A 16,466-nucleotide genomic window follows, 5' to 3' on the forward strand; every position below is an offset into this window, starting at 1 on the left:
GGCGGCGGGGACCCGCCCCAGGGCGGCTGCGACCGCTACGAGCCGCTGCCGCCCGCGCTGCCGGACGCCGGCGAGCAGGACTGCTGCGGGGAGCGCGTGGTGATCAACATCTCGGGGCTGCGCTTCGAGACGCAGCTGAAGACCCTGTGCCAGTTCCCGGAGACCCTGCTGGGCGACCCCAAGCGGCGCATGCGGTACTTCGACCCGCTCCGCAACGAGTACTTCTTCGACCGCAACCGACCCAGCTTCGACGCCATCCTTTACTACTACCAGTCCGGGGGCCGCATCCGCCGGCCGGTCAACGTGCCCATCGACATCTTCTCCGAGGAGATCCGCTTCTACCAGCTGGGCGAGGAGGCCATGGAGAAGTTCCGCGAGGACGAGGGCTTCCTGCGGGAGGAGGAGCGGCCGCTGCCCCGCCGCGACTTCCAGCGCCAGGTGTGGCTGCTTTTCGAGTACCCGGAGAGCTCCGGGCCGGCGCGGGGCATCGCCATCGTGTCCGTGCTCGTCATCCTCATCTCCATCGTCATCTTCTGCCTGGAGACGCTGCCCGAGTTCCGCTACGAGGACTACCCGGCCTCGCCGTCGCAGGAGCTGTTCGAGGCGGCCAGCAACAGCACGTCGGGGGCCCCCGCCGGAGCCTCCAGCTTCTCCGATCCCTTCTTCGTGGTGGAGACGCTGTGCATCATTTGGTTCTCTTTTGAGCTGCTGGTGCGGTTCTTCGCTTGCCCCAGCAAAGCCACCTTCTCCCGAAATATCATGAACCTGATAGACATCGTGGCCATCATCCCCTATTTCATCACTCTGGGCACCGAGCTGGCCGAGCGACAGGGCAATGGACAGCAAGCCATGTCCCTGGCCATCCTGAGGGTCATCCGGCTGGTGCGCGTCTTCCGCATCTTCAAGCTCTCCCGCCATTCCAAGGGGCTGCAGATCCTGGGGCAGACGCTGAAGGCGTCCATGCGGGAGCTGGGGCTGCTCATCTTCTTCCTCTTCATCGGGGTCATCCTCTTCTCCAGCGCGGTCTACTTTGCAGAGGCAGACGACCCCACTTCAGGTTTTAGCAGTATCCCGGATGCCTTCTGGTGGGCAGTGGTAACTATGACGACAGTAGGTTACGGGGATATGCACCCAGTGACCATAGGGGGCAAGATTGTGGGGTCGCTGTGTGCCATCGCTGGTGTCTTGACCATTGCTTTGCCAGTCCCGGTGATTGTCTCCAACTTCAATTACTTCTACCACCGGGAGACCGAAGGGGAAGAGCAAGCCCAGTACATGCACGTGGGAAGCTGCCAGCACCTCTCCCCTTCAGCTGAGGAGCTCCGGAAAGCAAGGAGTAACTCGACTCTGAGTAAGTCGGAGTATATGGTGATGGAAGAGGGGGGTATGAACCATAGCGCGTTCCCCCAGACCCCTTTCAAAACGGGCAATTCCACTGCCACCTGCACCACGAACAATAACCCCAACTCCTGCGTCAACATCAAAAAGATATTTACCGATGTTTAATATGTGATACAAGTGACATGCTGTGCTCAGTATTGTGTGAACTGTTCCCCCTTGGTCTGTGTTGCCCTTGTTTTGTACATTTTCAGACCATTCATCAAGGACAGGACATTAAGAAGTGGAAAGCACACTTCATCCTCCCTCTCCCTACTGCTTCATACTGAAACAAGTGTCTGTTTTGCAAGTGGGCTGCATTCTCTCAGCTCTACCGTTTTTTTCTCCCTCTCTCTTAATACCGCGAACAACAAACTTACTTTAAACTTGATTTCTAGTACACGCCCTATTAAAAAAAACAAAAAACAAAAAAAAACACCTGTACATCCTGGGAGGAAATGAAACTAAAGAACAGTTACTGTTTAACCTCAGAATTAAAAGCCAGCTGTTTCTTTACCAAGTAAAGCAGACACATACTTAAACAATGCTTCAGTTTGGTGGACCCTTCAACAGCATTGAATATTTAGTTCAGTTGCCTACACTGTGGATGGAAAGTCTAATCAAAATGATTTATAAACTCACCATAAGTTTATTTGGTTTTTCACTGGAATTTCTATTCAGAACTCCCCTCCCCGAATTTTAAGGCTCTCTACAACTTTGAACAAAGAGAAATGCCCTGGATCTTGATCTGACTAATTTGTTTAACTATTTGGAGCTCGTTAGGCATTTCGAAAGTATTAGACTAACAGATTCCTGTGAAATTCTTCGTGTGTGCTCCAGCCAGCATCTATCAAAGTCTAGAAACAGATGTTTTCAGTGCTGCTGAGAAACAAAAAAATTTCCTAATGCATCTGAGAGATAAGCTTCTGCAGTATCAGAAGAAGATTAAAGTGGTAGACACTCCTTCCAGCGGAAGTTACTAATTCGGACCTGACTGATGCAGTTCCCATAGCAACCCATGTTTCCTGGGAAACCCAAAAAAGGTTGTCATGGCATCTCTTGCTCCCTAGCCCCACCCCCTAGCCCCTGCCGTTTCCACAGTAACCTTTCCAGATGGTTCTTACTTACATGATTTCATAAGGAAAACCACTGTTTGAATAAACCACACAAAAGAAGTTAATTCTGAGAATCCAAGATGGTGAAATGAATCTCAGAATACATATTTTTACTACAAAGAATCATTGATATCATCCCAAAATGACTGAATCAAGAAGGAAAATATCGGCTTTGGAACGTTTGATGTACACCACAATCAGAAATGATTTGAATTAAGTGCCAGTAATTGAGCAATAATTTCAAAAGATACTTCTCTACTGTTTTTCTTTCACCAAGAAGTTTCACGCCAACAAATGAAATTAAAAAGCAAATATGAAACTTCTGTACATAAGCAAATGGAAGATTCAGTCAATCAGACTTCCTCTTTTTTTAAAAAAAAATCCAGATTCCACAACAGCACTGTCACCATTTCAGTACTCGAAAAGCTAAATAAACTTGAAAAATATAAAAGATGCACGTTTTGAACCGAAGGAATTGCAGACAATCAATAAAAAGGAGGGACAAGAAGTAACCAAACCTTGGAGAAATACCTGCAAGTTTCAGCCACATGCCAGGGGTTGCCAGAAGACACACGGAATCAGGTGAGCACTGTGCGGGCCACGGCGAGCGCTTCCATTTTGTACAGGGAGGCAGGGAAATGCCAGTTATGTCTAGGTTGGTGATACCTGGCACCACCAATAGTTTTATTTTAATTACCTGCGAGGTGCCTTCTAAAGATCATTTAGAACACCTTTTCCCTTTGATTTCCATGCTGCCAACTCTCTTTTGCTTTCCACTGTTAATTGCAAAGGAATGAAAAAGAAGTCATTGCTCATGAGCATAACCTTCACCCAAACTGAGCTGGGAATGATTCCATCCCTTTTTCAAGTTCACTTGGCTTCTGAACAACCTGTTTCCCCTTAAAAAAAAAAAAAAAAAAGGCTAAAAGATGCTGCTGTTTGATTATTCCAATTTTAATTCATATTATTATTTGGTAGTATGCCATAGTACAATTCTTTGAAACAAAAATGGTTAAAATTGTAATAAGGGTAACATTTTATTTTAATAGACCATTTTATTTTATACACATTATATAAATTATACATTATACATTTTCCACAATCGCATTTGGGTCTTGATGGGCTATAACTATTTTATCTTAGAGTAAATGAGAGAAACCCTATTTTAAAGCTCATAAAATATTTTCAAGTAGTCAGATGTGTACTTACTTTATTATTTGCACAATTGAAACAGTGAAAAGTGATGGTTAAGATTTCTGGTCTAGATGTTGGAGTAGCAGTAGTTTGCCTTTGTAGGACAGAAAATTATGGTAAGAAGAAATTGACTTTGGAGTACATTCTTACAAAGAGAAAAGAAAGTCACTACTGTAACTCCATGTAAAACTACCACATACATGAGAACCCAACTTTGACATTCAAATAGTTATAACCCAGAGATGGGCTTGTGGATGATTTTTATTTTATTCTTTGGGCTTCTCTGAATTTTCCAATTAAAAAAAGTACATTACTATTGTAATCATAAAAAAGTACAAATATTAGAATAAAAATTAGGTACTCTAGTTTGTCTTCTCTGCTATGACACCTGATTAAAATAATTTTATTTTTATCATAAAAAAAGTTAATGGTTAATACTACAAGAAGAAAAAGAGGAAGGAAAAGACAGAAAAATAGAGGCAGAAAATCTGCATACCTGGGGACAAGGTCATGATTCTTGTCCATGTGCATAGAAACAGGGCCTTTTTCTCTAGTTTCCTTTGCTACTTGTTTGAGTTACTTTTAACATTGATCTACCTTTTGATCAAATTTTGGTGTTCTTACTGATCAGAAATTCTTTTTTATGGCCCATTTTGGTGGCTATATTTTAGACACACTGTAGTAATAACATAAGAATAATTTTTGTATCTGTTCTTAAAAGATCTTAAAAGATCATAAAGATGAACAAAGTAACAGTGACAATTTTGTTCATGTTTATTCAGAAGATATTGAAACCCTGATGAGTTCTATAAGTAATACGTGGTTGTGCCATAATTTTTGGAATTGTATGGTTATTAAGTAGCAGTAATATAAAGAATTTTTTTTAATCCTTAGACATATGGCTTTTGAGTCTTAAACTTGAGATAGTATAATTGCTTTTAGTTGCCATATTGTAGCTCTTTAAAGGTTATAGGTTCTGTGTCTTGACAAAGTTTTGGATACTAGTGCCTAGCACAGAATATAGCAGCTTATTCAATGCATATTTGATGAACGAAGAACTATTATCTGACTTTAATGTTATTTTCAGGCTTTTAATAAAGTGGTTTAAAGCATAAGCTCAGCAGTCATATTGCCAGGGTTTGAATCCTGACTCTGCTGTATGACCTTGAGCAAATTACTCAACCTCTCTGTGCCTCAGTTTCCTTGTTTGTAAAATGAGGATAATAAATACTGCCTTATAGGGTTGTTGTGAATACGAAATAGTAATACAGGTATAACACTTGGAGAAAGTAATTGCATGACATGCAGCAGAGATTTTGCTAAGAGATTACATTATCACATTACGTTATTTACTAAGAGATTACATTATTATTGTGATCTTTACTTGCAAGCAATGCATTATTAATACCGAGCTTTGTGAGTGATATGGAATATACAAATAACCAGTGTCTTCCTGTTTACTGTTTATATAACAATAATAATTACCATTTATTAAGGGTCAACCATGTCCTTGACACTTCTCAACTTTGCAAGATAAATGGTATTAACCTCATCTTAGGAGGGTAAAAAACAGATGGTTATGGTTAAGTGATTTCCCTAAGACTTCACAACTAGCAAGAGACCCAGTTTTTTAAAGCCAGGTCTTTCTGCCCTTAAACTCCATGTTCCTTTTATTGGATGACTTGAAAGAGATTGAGAAAATAAATATCTTTTACTTTTAGGTTTCACTTCAGCCCACGTTACAATTAATGAGTTCCTGTCTCCAGAAACCTATTTTTTTCAGTATACTGAAAATTAACCCTTTTCTAATCATCTGATACTTTTAACCATGGAAATCAAATATACGTTATTTAAATCAGATGAAGAAATTGACTTTTCCAGAAATAAAAGATTATTATATGATTGATTGATTTTGATTTAATATTATGCTCAGAAAATATAATCGGTCACAGTAGGGATACCTGATAGGACTATGGGTATTTTTCAGTTTTACAGTTAGTTTCCTATTTTCATGTGTTTTCACCTACAGCAGGTGATAGTATTGTGCAAATTGTTATTTGTCCATCTCCCTATACTTTGCTTAGGTTACTGGAGAATCGTGCCAGAAAGTGGTGTAAATGCCTATCCCTTATTAAGAAGGGAGACATTACTTAGAACAAAAGGATTAAAAGCAGGAGATTGCCAGCTCATTGAAATTTGTGACATTGTTGCCTTATAAAGCATCTGTCCTCAAAATAACATTAGAATATAATTTTATCCCACCTGATAGCTGTAGCTCCTTCTCTAAGACCCAAAGTCATTTAGAAAATTGAAATGGGTTAGTGATTTGGGCTTAGAGCAAACTGCTAATGAGTCTAAGTTTACACAGGCCATTTAGCTTTGCCAAACCACAGACTTCGCTGTTGAGCCTTGGATGTTGAAAGGTGTACAAAGGTCTATGTGTACAAGAGATTCATGAGAGGAAGTGTGACTTGATCAGTGCACATCCATCAACCCTGGGGAAAGTCTATATACCCTATAGCTGGTGAATCCAGAAATAATGACATTGTGATTATCTTATTTATTTTATGGTGCTTTAAACTGATATCATACCAAATTTAAATACCAACAACTTTGGTAAGATAATCACAAACAGTTATACATAAGAGGGAGTGTTATTTCTAAACTTTAAAATGAAATTTCAGGATTGAAATTTTAAATGTATGAAGAAATTTAAAGTTATGGTTTGTTGACATAAAACTTGTTATTTACCCCTTTGGCATATAACAAACTCAAGTAATTGCTTTGCTGATGGTATATAAAGTCAATATATATTATATACCAACAGTCTATTCCTTGGAGAACCATAACTATAATTTACTGACTTCTATACATTTAAAATTTCAGTGTTTTCTATAGCATCTTCCAAGTCCTTCCCACCTCTCAGCTGTGAATAGACGTGATAATCCCTCCCACTCAGAAATGCAAAGAAGCACATGTGCACTGCCCCCCACCCCCATTCTGAAGACTTATAGAAACACTGTGAGATAGAGGTGAGGAGCATAACAATGAGGAAGAGGATTTTTAGGGCTTGCATTTTAGGGTGGGTTTTTTTCTTTCTGTTTTGTATTTGGCCTTTTAAACTAAGGAGGATAAAACTATTGCTACTGTACTACTAATTTCCTGTATTTTGTTTGACAGTGTTATGTGTCAAGTGACATCGCTTGTTTTTTTTTATAACCTGCAGGGAGTGATTGATAACCTTTAAGAGAAGGCAGATGAGAGGAGGCAGAAAGAAGGGAGAGAAAGCCATGCAGAGCCCAAACCTTACTACTGTGACTCAGCTCCTAACCTCCTGCCAGAGAATGGCCAGTGTTATAGCGGGTCTTTTTATGTTCACGGTCACCCTGAAACGTAATTTAAATGATTCAGACAGGTTAGAAAGTTTTCAGATATTAGTCTTTGCTTTCAGTGATGCCGTAAACTGTTTTTTGTCTTTGAAAGTATAAAGAAAAAACATTTTACATAGAATTGTTTTTATGGTTTTTCTCTCTTTCTTTTTCTGTACTGGATGTGTTTTTCCTTACATTTCAAATTTTACACCGTTAACTATCAATTGCATTAAAGAAGAGATCCGGAAAAGAGTCTCCACCATTTTCTTGGGAGCCATTTTATTATTGTTGCAACCTAAATGGTGTAGAATAGGCAGTCTGGCCTGAAAAGTAAATCCTGGTGCTATAAGGTGGCGCTTAAACGAACAACAAGAAAATGGTGTTTCATCGCATCTGAGGGGCATGCGTGCAGGGCCCTGACTTTGCAAGTACAGGCCTCATAACCCTCAGTGAGCTGAGATGCTGGGGAGTGGAGAGAAGCTTTTCCTGGTCCTGTGAGCCCCAGCCTCACCCTCACCCTTCTGTCAGAGCACAAAGGCCCCTGGGCATCTCCGTGGTCCCCGGCGGCCTGCTCAGATGCAAGTTAGCAGTGCGCCTGTGCGTTCTATGTCTATCAGCGTCACTGTTTCACTGGCTTTTCAATAAGTTTATTTTAAACTCTTATTCTTTATGGAAATTCTCTCTGACTCCTAAGGTTCTTATTTTTATGCCTGTAAATGTGTTCCTTAAATTGAAACATATGATTAAATTTGGAAGAAAAGTTCTGCTTGAGTCTATTCTCGACCTAGCAGCCAGAGTGATCCTTTTAAAACACTTGTCAGGTCATGTCACTTCCTTGTGGCAAAGCCCCCAGTGGGCTCCCCATTTCGTAGCGAGTATGAGCTAAAGGACTTACAGGGCCTGTAGAGCCCTACCTGATGCCGTATCTGACTCCTCCCCCATTTGCACCTAAAGGGCTTCCTTGCCCTTTCTCAGGTACACCAGGCGGGCTCCCTCCCAGGTCTTAGTACTTGCCGTCCCCCTGCCTGGATGCTCTAGCATCTAACATCTGCATGACTCACTCCTTCACCTCTTCAGCTGTCACCCATCTCAGCGAAGCCTTCCCTGGACACTCTGTGCCCCCAAAGCACTCCCTCCACTCCTTTGTCTGCTTTATTTTCCACTGTAACGTATTAGATATTTTGCTTACTTTGTTTCTGGCTCGTCTTCCTTTCCCTTCTGTGAAGACAAGGACTTTTGTCTGTTCGTTGGTACTGTACCCCCGAGACCTGGAATGTTACCTGGAATGAAGCTGGTGCTTGCTAAGTATTTGGAGGGATAAGAGGAAGGAAATAGCATTCCAGTTTGAGTGTTTTAAAGCTATAACAAAATTATCATGTTGTGTATCTATGCTTCATTGTACCACTGTGAGGATTACATGCCTCACCCTGCTCTTTTGGATAAAATTCCTGGCAGTAATTGATTCACTGGAGAAGGCTTCCATTTGGTAAAGCGTGCTCCAGGTTTTCCACATTAAGTACTACCCAATCTTGGGGGTGGAATAATTTAAATAGAACATTATATGAGATACCACTTCTAATCACCATGGGTACCTGGAAGTTAGAATGCTTCACAGAGACCATGTTTCCTACCTAATAGCTAATAGATGCTCTTCGTTAGTAGTGCCCAAAATATACGTATTGACTTGCCGATGCAGTACAGCAAAACTCAGAATGGAAAGTGATATCTCCAGGGCTTGCCTATCTAGCAGACATTCTAAGGAACTTCCAACTAAGTTCAGACTTGGTTTCAGTTAACGGTGGTTCCTCACATATCCACGGGGTCTTCATTACTACGGAAGCTGATTAAAGAAGGCATTAGAGAGTTCATCAGTGAATCGCCATAAAGAATTACATTACTGTAGATATGGCCTTACTGGATAAAATGATTTCTTTTACAAAATCAACTAATTTTTAATGTAATTGGCAAGTTATATGGTAGGATTTCAAAAGTTGGCTGTTTTTTAAAGTGCTTTTTTTATATATGAAAGACGATGAGGACATTGAATCTATGAGAAATATGAGCAGAGTCTTAGAATGACTTGTATAATGGCAGAACTTAGACCACTTCCAAATAAAATAGGTGAGAAGCACCAGTAGCATATATTGGTACTGGGAAATTCTAAGTAGCTTTGAAAAGCCACCATGTGTAGTATGGAATTACTAAAACTAATGAAAACGTTGATATAAACGTGCACTGCAGATATTGCCATGATTTTAGGTAATATTGTAACAGATGCGCCTCCTTCTGCAGCAGGAAATGGGATTCTTCTAACATGAAGAGAGAGGAACATTCTCCTTTCCCCTTCTGAATTGTCTGCTTTCCCTGCTTTTCTCGGGCAAACCAGCCGGAGATTGACCTGGCTGTTACCTCTGTACATCCAAGTGGCACAGTTTCCTTACCAAATACGTCACTAAGTGAAAGAAAACAAATGCATGTGTTTGAGATTACATATGTAGACCAGTAGACGTTAGAAACTCTTTCGCCTTCTAAATTTTTACACAATGAAGGCCACATGGGACAGAGATCACTTCTCTCTTCTGAGGACACATTGTTAGGACACAAAATAGAGGATTGAATAATTTTTTTTTTTTTTTTTTGGTTTCAGTTGAGGAATTGTAACTTTTTTGCTGTTGTTATTTAATTCAATATGGGTTTTACTGGATTTCCTATTATAACGTATAGCCAAAGTATTAGATATTTAAGAGGGCGCCTCCCATGCCGTTACATTTTCTGTTTACCTCAGGTGTAACTATAGGACAAAAAAAAAGTACATCAGATATTCGCTGATGCATTACTTCTATAAGAAATTATAATAAAATCATATTAAACAAGAGTGGCTATATGTCAGATTTCAGAATGCAGTAGACAACTAAAAACCACAGACAGAAATAACTTCTCCAGGTAAGAACTGTGCTTGGACTGCTTTATACCTAGATTCTGTTAGGCTTTTATCTGTAAATATTTTAACTATTTTCAAAAGATCACTTTATTTTACTAGGTAACTATGAATTGAGGGTATTTATTATTAGTAAACCTAAATACTGCTTCAAGTAGTATTGAAGCTCATTTTCCCGTGACTTTCCAGATTTTTGACCAAGCTCACGTCTTAGCACATTACCAGCTTTACTTACTGAGTGAGTTTAAACTTTTTTGCCTGCCAAGAGTACCTAATTTCCAAGAGGCCAATCAGAGCATTATACATAGTTGAGCAAGAAACCTTTCTAGTCCTTGGGGCTGATTCATTACCATTGGGTTGGTAGAATTTGCAGAACTTGTTGGGATGCAGCCAACTCTAAGTTATTTAATAGATGTCAAAGTATAGACACATGAAAACAAAGCTTCCATGAAACTACATATTGTAGAATGATATCAGCTCTTTTCTCATCATCAAGTACAAGTTAGTGAGGCCAACAGTTAAGCTGGGTTTCTGTACCTCTCATTTACACCTTGGTGGAAGCACTAATCACTTCTTCACAAATTTGATAATTATAGAAAGTCGACTGTTCTTATCTTTTTAGAACACTAATTTGACCAAATACCTTTCATTATAGATCACCATTTCTTACTACACTTCCTTTCTGTCTTCTTGTAGAGATGATTTTGATATTTAAGGCAATGTCCATCCTTCTAAGCCCTTCAACCCAATTCTTAGCCACGACTATAAATATCATGATGATTATCCGAACATCACTCTCAGATGCCAAACTATACCATACTTATTCAATAATCCCAAGAGCCTTGAGACATGTACTGACACATGTGGTTAAAAAGAATTGCCAACCCCTTATGTGAAAAGGATGTAACAGTAACAAGACAAGTCGCTTAACAGAACCATCTCGATATAACCAAAGCTGCGGTGGCATTGAGCAGAAGCTAGGAACTCAGGAAATAAAGTGGATGCCAGATCATTAATGTTACTTGTAGTTTCTTGTAATGAGTAGTCATTTAGAGGTATTAGATCCTCATAATGAAAATGAAACATACAATGATACAAGAATATACTCTTGCTTTTTGACCAAAGATTGGTGTTAAGGAGTTATAACTTCCATGAAGAGTGATCAAGTGTAATCTAGGCCAACGACAAAAACTTTTCACTGGCTGGTTGCCCAGCACGTGCTAGGCATACAGCATTCAGTTTAGCGAGCGAGTGATTCTTCCATTAAAAGCACTCAAAGTCCAGATCGCCATAGTTAGGCACTTACTACTGGATTTGAGACATCTGCTAAAACCAGGAGTATATATGGGAAATGGTCTTCCCTAGATATTATGATGGATAATATTCACATATTGAAACCTGGAGCTGGGTTTAGCATTTTCATTTTTGTCTTTATAGTATACGATTAGTAAATCTCTAGAGTATATCAATTTTTACATATCCATTTATTCAGTCAACATATATTTACTGAGTACCTCCTATGTGATAGGGATTTATTCATCATTCAACATATAAAGTATCTGCTATGTGCCAGACCCCATTCTAGTTTCTGGCTGTAGCAGAGAACAAGACAGCCATGCTGCCTTATGCTATTTTTAAGAAATACTTTGTTGTCAGCATTTGTAATTCGTTCGTTCATTCATTCATTCATTCATTCATTCCATTCATTTTGTAGTGGAGAGGAGAGCACCAGACATTGAACTTTTATTCCTTGGTTCTCTACAGACCTTGGTCAGGTGGTTATTGTCTTAGTTTGTGATACATAACTCTGTAGAGTTCATATTTTAAAAGATCAACAGATTCGAAAGTTTGTAATGACAGGATAAACCATACAGCATGACATCTGTAGCAGCTAGAACACAGTTTTCACAGCACTCATTTTGAGTGTCTCTCTCGCTTTCTCTCCCCCTCTCTCGCCCCGACCATAACATTTATCTGAGCATGGAATTTCTATTCACTTTAAAAGACTTCTCACCTTAGATTACCACAGTGGAATATACAGCCAGAAAAGAAACAAACCCTTGGAAATACATTGAGAAAATTAATGCAAAAACTTTTTTTAAAAAATAGTAGACATTCGGAACCTTTCAGATGGTTCTAAAGATAAAGATAAAATTTCCTGTTCAAAAAACAAACAATCACATTGGTTTTGACTACATTTGTAGGTCATTATTAATAAGGGGGAAAAGTTTATAATTTCAGCATACTCTGAAACTTTTTCTAACAAATTAAAATCATTCAATATGTAGTTAATACATTTATTTATTTTTATTCTTTATTAAATTTGTTGGGGTGATATTGGTTAATAAAATTGTATAGGTTTCAAGTGGACAATTCAATAGTACGTCATATGTATATTGCATTGTGTTCACCACCCAAAGTCAAATCTTCTTCCGTCACCATATAGTCGACCCCCTTTACCCTTATCTACTTCCCCCTCCCCCCTTTCCCTCTGGTAACCACTAAACTATTGTCTGTGTCTATGAGTTTTTGTTTGTTTGTCTTGTTTGTTTGTTGTTTTCAGTTTTGTATCCTACATATAAGTGAAATCATATGGTTCTCAACTTTTTCTGTCTGACTTATTTTGCTTAGCATGATAATCTCAAGATCCATCCGTATTGTCACAAATGGCAGTATTTCATCTTTTCTTATGGCTGAGTAATATTCCATTGTATATATGTACCACAGCTTCTTTATCCAATCACCTATCGATGGGCACTTCGGTTGTTTCCATTGTCTTGGCCATTGTGAATAATGCTGTAGTGAACACTGGGGTGCCTGTATCTTTATGAATAAATGTTTTCAAATTTGGGGGGTAGAAACCCAGAAGAGGGTTATATGGTAACTCTATTCTTAATTTTTTTGAGGAACCTCCATACTGTTTTCCGTAATGGCTGTACCAATTTACATCCCCACCAGCAGTGTATGAGGGTTCCTTTTTCCCCATATCCTCTCTAACACTTGTTATTACTTGTTTTATTGATGATAGCCATTCTCATAGGTGTGAGATGGTATTTCATTGTGGTTTTCATTGCTTTTCCCTAATAGCTAGTGAAGTTGAGCATCTTTTCATATGTCTGTTGGCCGTGTGTATATCTTCATGGGAGAAGTGTCTGTTTAGGTCCTCTCCCCATTTTTTAAATTGGATTGTTTGGGTTTTTGTTGTTGAGTTGTAGGAGTTCTTTATATATTTTAGATATTAGCTCCTTTTCAGAGGCGTTGTTTGCAAATATCTTCTCCCAGTTGGTTGCCCCTTTGTTTGGTTGATGGTTTCTTTTGCTGTGCAGAAGATTTTTAGTTTGATATAGTCCCATTCATTTATTTTTGCTTTTATTTCTCTTGCTATCGAGGTCAAATTCATAAAATTCTCTCTAAATCCAAGGTCCATGAGTTTAGTACCTAAGTTTTCTTCTATGCAATTTATTGTTTCAGGTCTTATATTTCGGTTTTTGATCCATTTTGAATTAATTTTGGTGTATGGTGACAGATAACGGTCTAGTTTCATTCTTTTGCATGCGGCTTTCCACTTTTCCCAGCACCATTTATTGAAGAGGCTTTCTTTTCTTCATTGTATATTTTTGGCTCCTTTGTCAAAATTTATTTGGCCATAGATATGTGGGTTTATTTCTAGGCTTTCAATTCTGTTCCATCGGTCCGTGTGCCTGTTCCGTCAGTACCATGCTGTTTTGATTATTTTCATTTTGCAGTACAGTTTGAAGTCAGGCAGTGATACCTCCAGCCTTGTTCTTTTTTTCTCAGGATTGCTTTGGCTATGTAGGGTATTTTGTGATTCTATTTAGAACCAAAAAAAAAAAAATCAGATTCGTAGTTAATACATTTAGAGAATTAAATTGCTTGACGTTTTCAGGGTAACAGTAAGAAAAAAACCCAATTTTGAAAAGTGTAATGAATAGAATATTTTATGGTCACTTAAGATCTATATTTTTAAAAGTAATATATACAGTAAATTATTGTGTTTACTCTGCCCAACAGATATCTGAAGAGCCCCACATAAAGAACCGTTGAACTGCACTGACCAGTAGGATGCTCATTTTTAATCGCCTAGGGCAAGAATGCATCGTTGGTCCTGCCGCTGATGGGTGGTGACCTGTCTGCCAGCACATATTTTTGTTTCAGTTGACATTAAATAACACGTCTCTAACAAATGCTTTATATAAAGGAGACAGCTCTGAAGCTGGAGGATTCTCTTCAAACCTCATGCAATATAAAAGATATCAATCAAGAGATAAAGAAGAATGTTCAAAAATTAGGGTCTCGTTTCAACCTTTTGACATTTTGATGAAATAGAACGATCCAAAAACTAATCAATATTGCTGATAAAGAAAATCTAACTTTGTTTTCAACAAGCCAACTATTACTGTTTTCCTCTTTCGGTTAATTACTGGACTCAGTTTAATCATGAGATGCATTAATGTTACCTTCTGTGTTCTGGGTTATGTGCAGCTTTATTCGTGAAGGCGTGTTTTGTACCAAAGGCTCTCATACGTAGATTAGCCCATTTACAACGTGAATAAGTGAAGTCTACACTGTGCCCTGATGAGTGGTATTAAAGACAGACTTGCCTAAAAGAAATGTGCCTTGCTTGATTAAACATTCTTTTATTTTTTTGATTCAAAATGATAGATTTGCAAATTAGTCATGTAAGCAGGTTTTAGCTGAGCTTAACTTAAAAATGTTAGTACTTCTATATGTTTAAGTTGTCTATCTTAACTTAAATTTAACAGTTATACTTTTCAACAGCTCATATATAATATACCCATTCAATTTAGTTTTCATGCAGTGTTTGGTATGGCAAGACAAAGCACATTCTTAAAGATATATATATATATATATATAATATTTCATCTAATGTTTATAAAATTTCTTTCAAAATTGTATCTGTTAAAGCTTTCTTGATTCATTTTCTATTTTTATATTCTTTTAGAAATGTAACTTTTTTCAATAAAAAAGCAAAGTTTTAGTTGGAAGAGAGATTTAGGAGGTCATGAAGATGATTTCCCACTTGGGGACATTTCACTTCTGTGCCATTATTAATGTTTTTACTGTGACATTTCAGCAGAATGGTAGCCATTTGTATATTATTTAATAAGCCTTATGGAAAGTCAAACTGTGAACATTTATTATAAAGAAGACTTTTTATTTCCTTATTTTCAAAAATACCTGAGCAACTACATAAATAACCAGTCTCCTGTTATTCAAATTTATAACGATGCTAAGTTATAATGAGGGCATTTGTAGAATTTTAGTTATTATCAAAATATTTTAGTAGCAAAGCCAACATTATAATACTTTTTGATGCCCTGTGGAAGGAAATACAGGTGATGAACTTTGTTGTTAATATGTAAGAATCCGTAACTGACACAATCTTATATCTACTAGCAGCAAAACAGATGGAAAGGAGATAAAATCCGGGTAACTTTCTTTGAGGCAATGTCTCCATGTTCCAGATCACTCTAGGAAAAAATGAAATATGAGAATAGCAATTATCTTAGATTTGAGCTATGCGAATCTTCAATCTGGATGATTTGTAACTAAGGTAAAAATGTAGCCACCAACGTGTTTTTCTTCCGTGTTAGTCCATATGGTAGAGACACCGGCCCAGAGAATAGTCAGTCTATTCCAGCCACCTTAATACTCATAACTGATGATCACAGCCTGGTCAGCAGTAAAGAAATTCATATGAGCTATTGAGATGATTGACACAAATCAATCAACTGTCCAATGAGAGGTCTTAGACATTTAGCAGGGATCTGTAGGTGTTACAAAAATAGACACAAGAACTACCTTCATAAAACACCAATGACACAAGCTTAAGCATTATAGTATATTTAATATTATATCTGCATTATTATTACAGGCCACAGTTTCAGATAAAGACAAAACCTGGACTTTTGCTATAAAAACACAGAACGATACCAGATGAGTAAAGTGTCACATCCCATATGGTTCACTTGAATGGGTACTAAAAATAGTATTGTTCTAGATATCAGAAGACCAGAATTCTTACCCAGTTTCTACCTGTCAAGCCCTAGATCGGTTGCTTACCATTGCCAGGCTCCAGTGACCATTGTGAAATGGGCGTGCTGGGTTAAATAACCCCCAAAGCCCTTTCCCCCAAACTCTCACTACACACCTGTGAAAAGGCTTTGAAGAATACTTACGAGCTCAGATTTTCTTATGTGTTTCTGGAGGAAAGAATCAACTGAAATAAGATTTAAACCTTGGACGTGTCATAAATACACCGTTCTTCAAACTGATAATGAGCTAAGGAAATAGGACTTTTTTCTCCTGTAAGAATTGTCACTGGTGTGTGATGAATAAGTAGAAAAATCACTGTGCGGAATGGAAACAGATTCGTGAAATAGCTGGAAAGGAAGGGAGGTTATTTGTGAAGTTTCATCAGATGTTAAG

General features: G+C 38.4%; 1 protein-coding gene across 1 annotated transcript; it reads left to right on the top strand.

Annotated features, from left to right (window-relative positions):
* Positions 1-11: 11 nt before the first annotated feature.
* On the top strand, positions 12-2,129 carry KCNA3 (potassium voltage-gated channel subfamily A member 3). Its single transcript, XM_011369060.2, has one exon. The coding sequence runs from the start codon at positions 190-192 to the stop codon at positions 1,504-1,506; it is 1,317 nt and encodes a 438-aa protein (XP_011367362.2). The 5' UTR covers positions 12-189; the 3' UTR covers positions 1,507-2,129.
* Positions 2,130-16,466: the final 14,337 nt, after the last annotated feature.

This window comes from Pteropus vampyrus, unplaced genomic scaffold (genome assembly GCF_000151845.1).
Source record: "Pteropus vampyrus isolate Shadow unplaced genomic scaffold, Pvam_2.0 Scaffold6, whole genome shotgun sequence".
In the NCBI taxonomy this organism is placed as follows: Eukaryota; Metazoa; Chordata; class Mammalia; order Chiroptera; family Pteropodidae; genus Pteropus; species Pteropus vampyrus.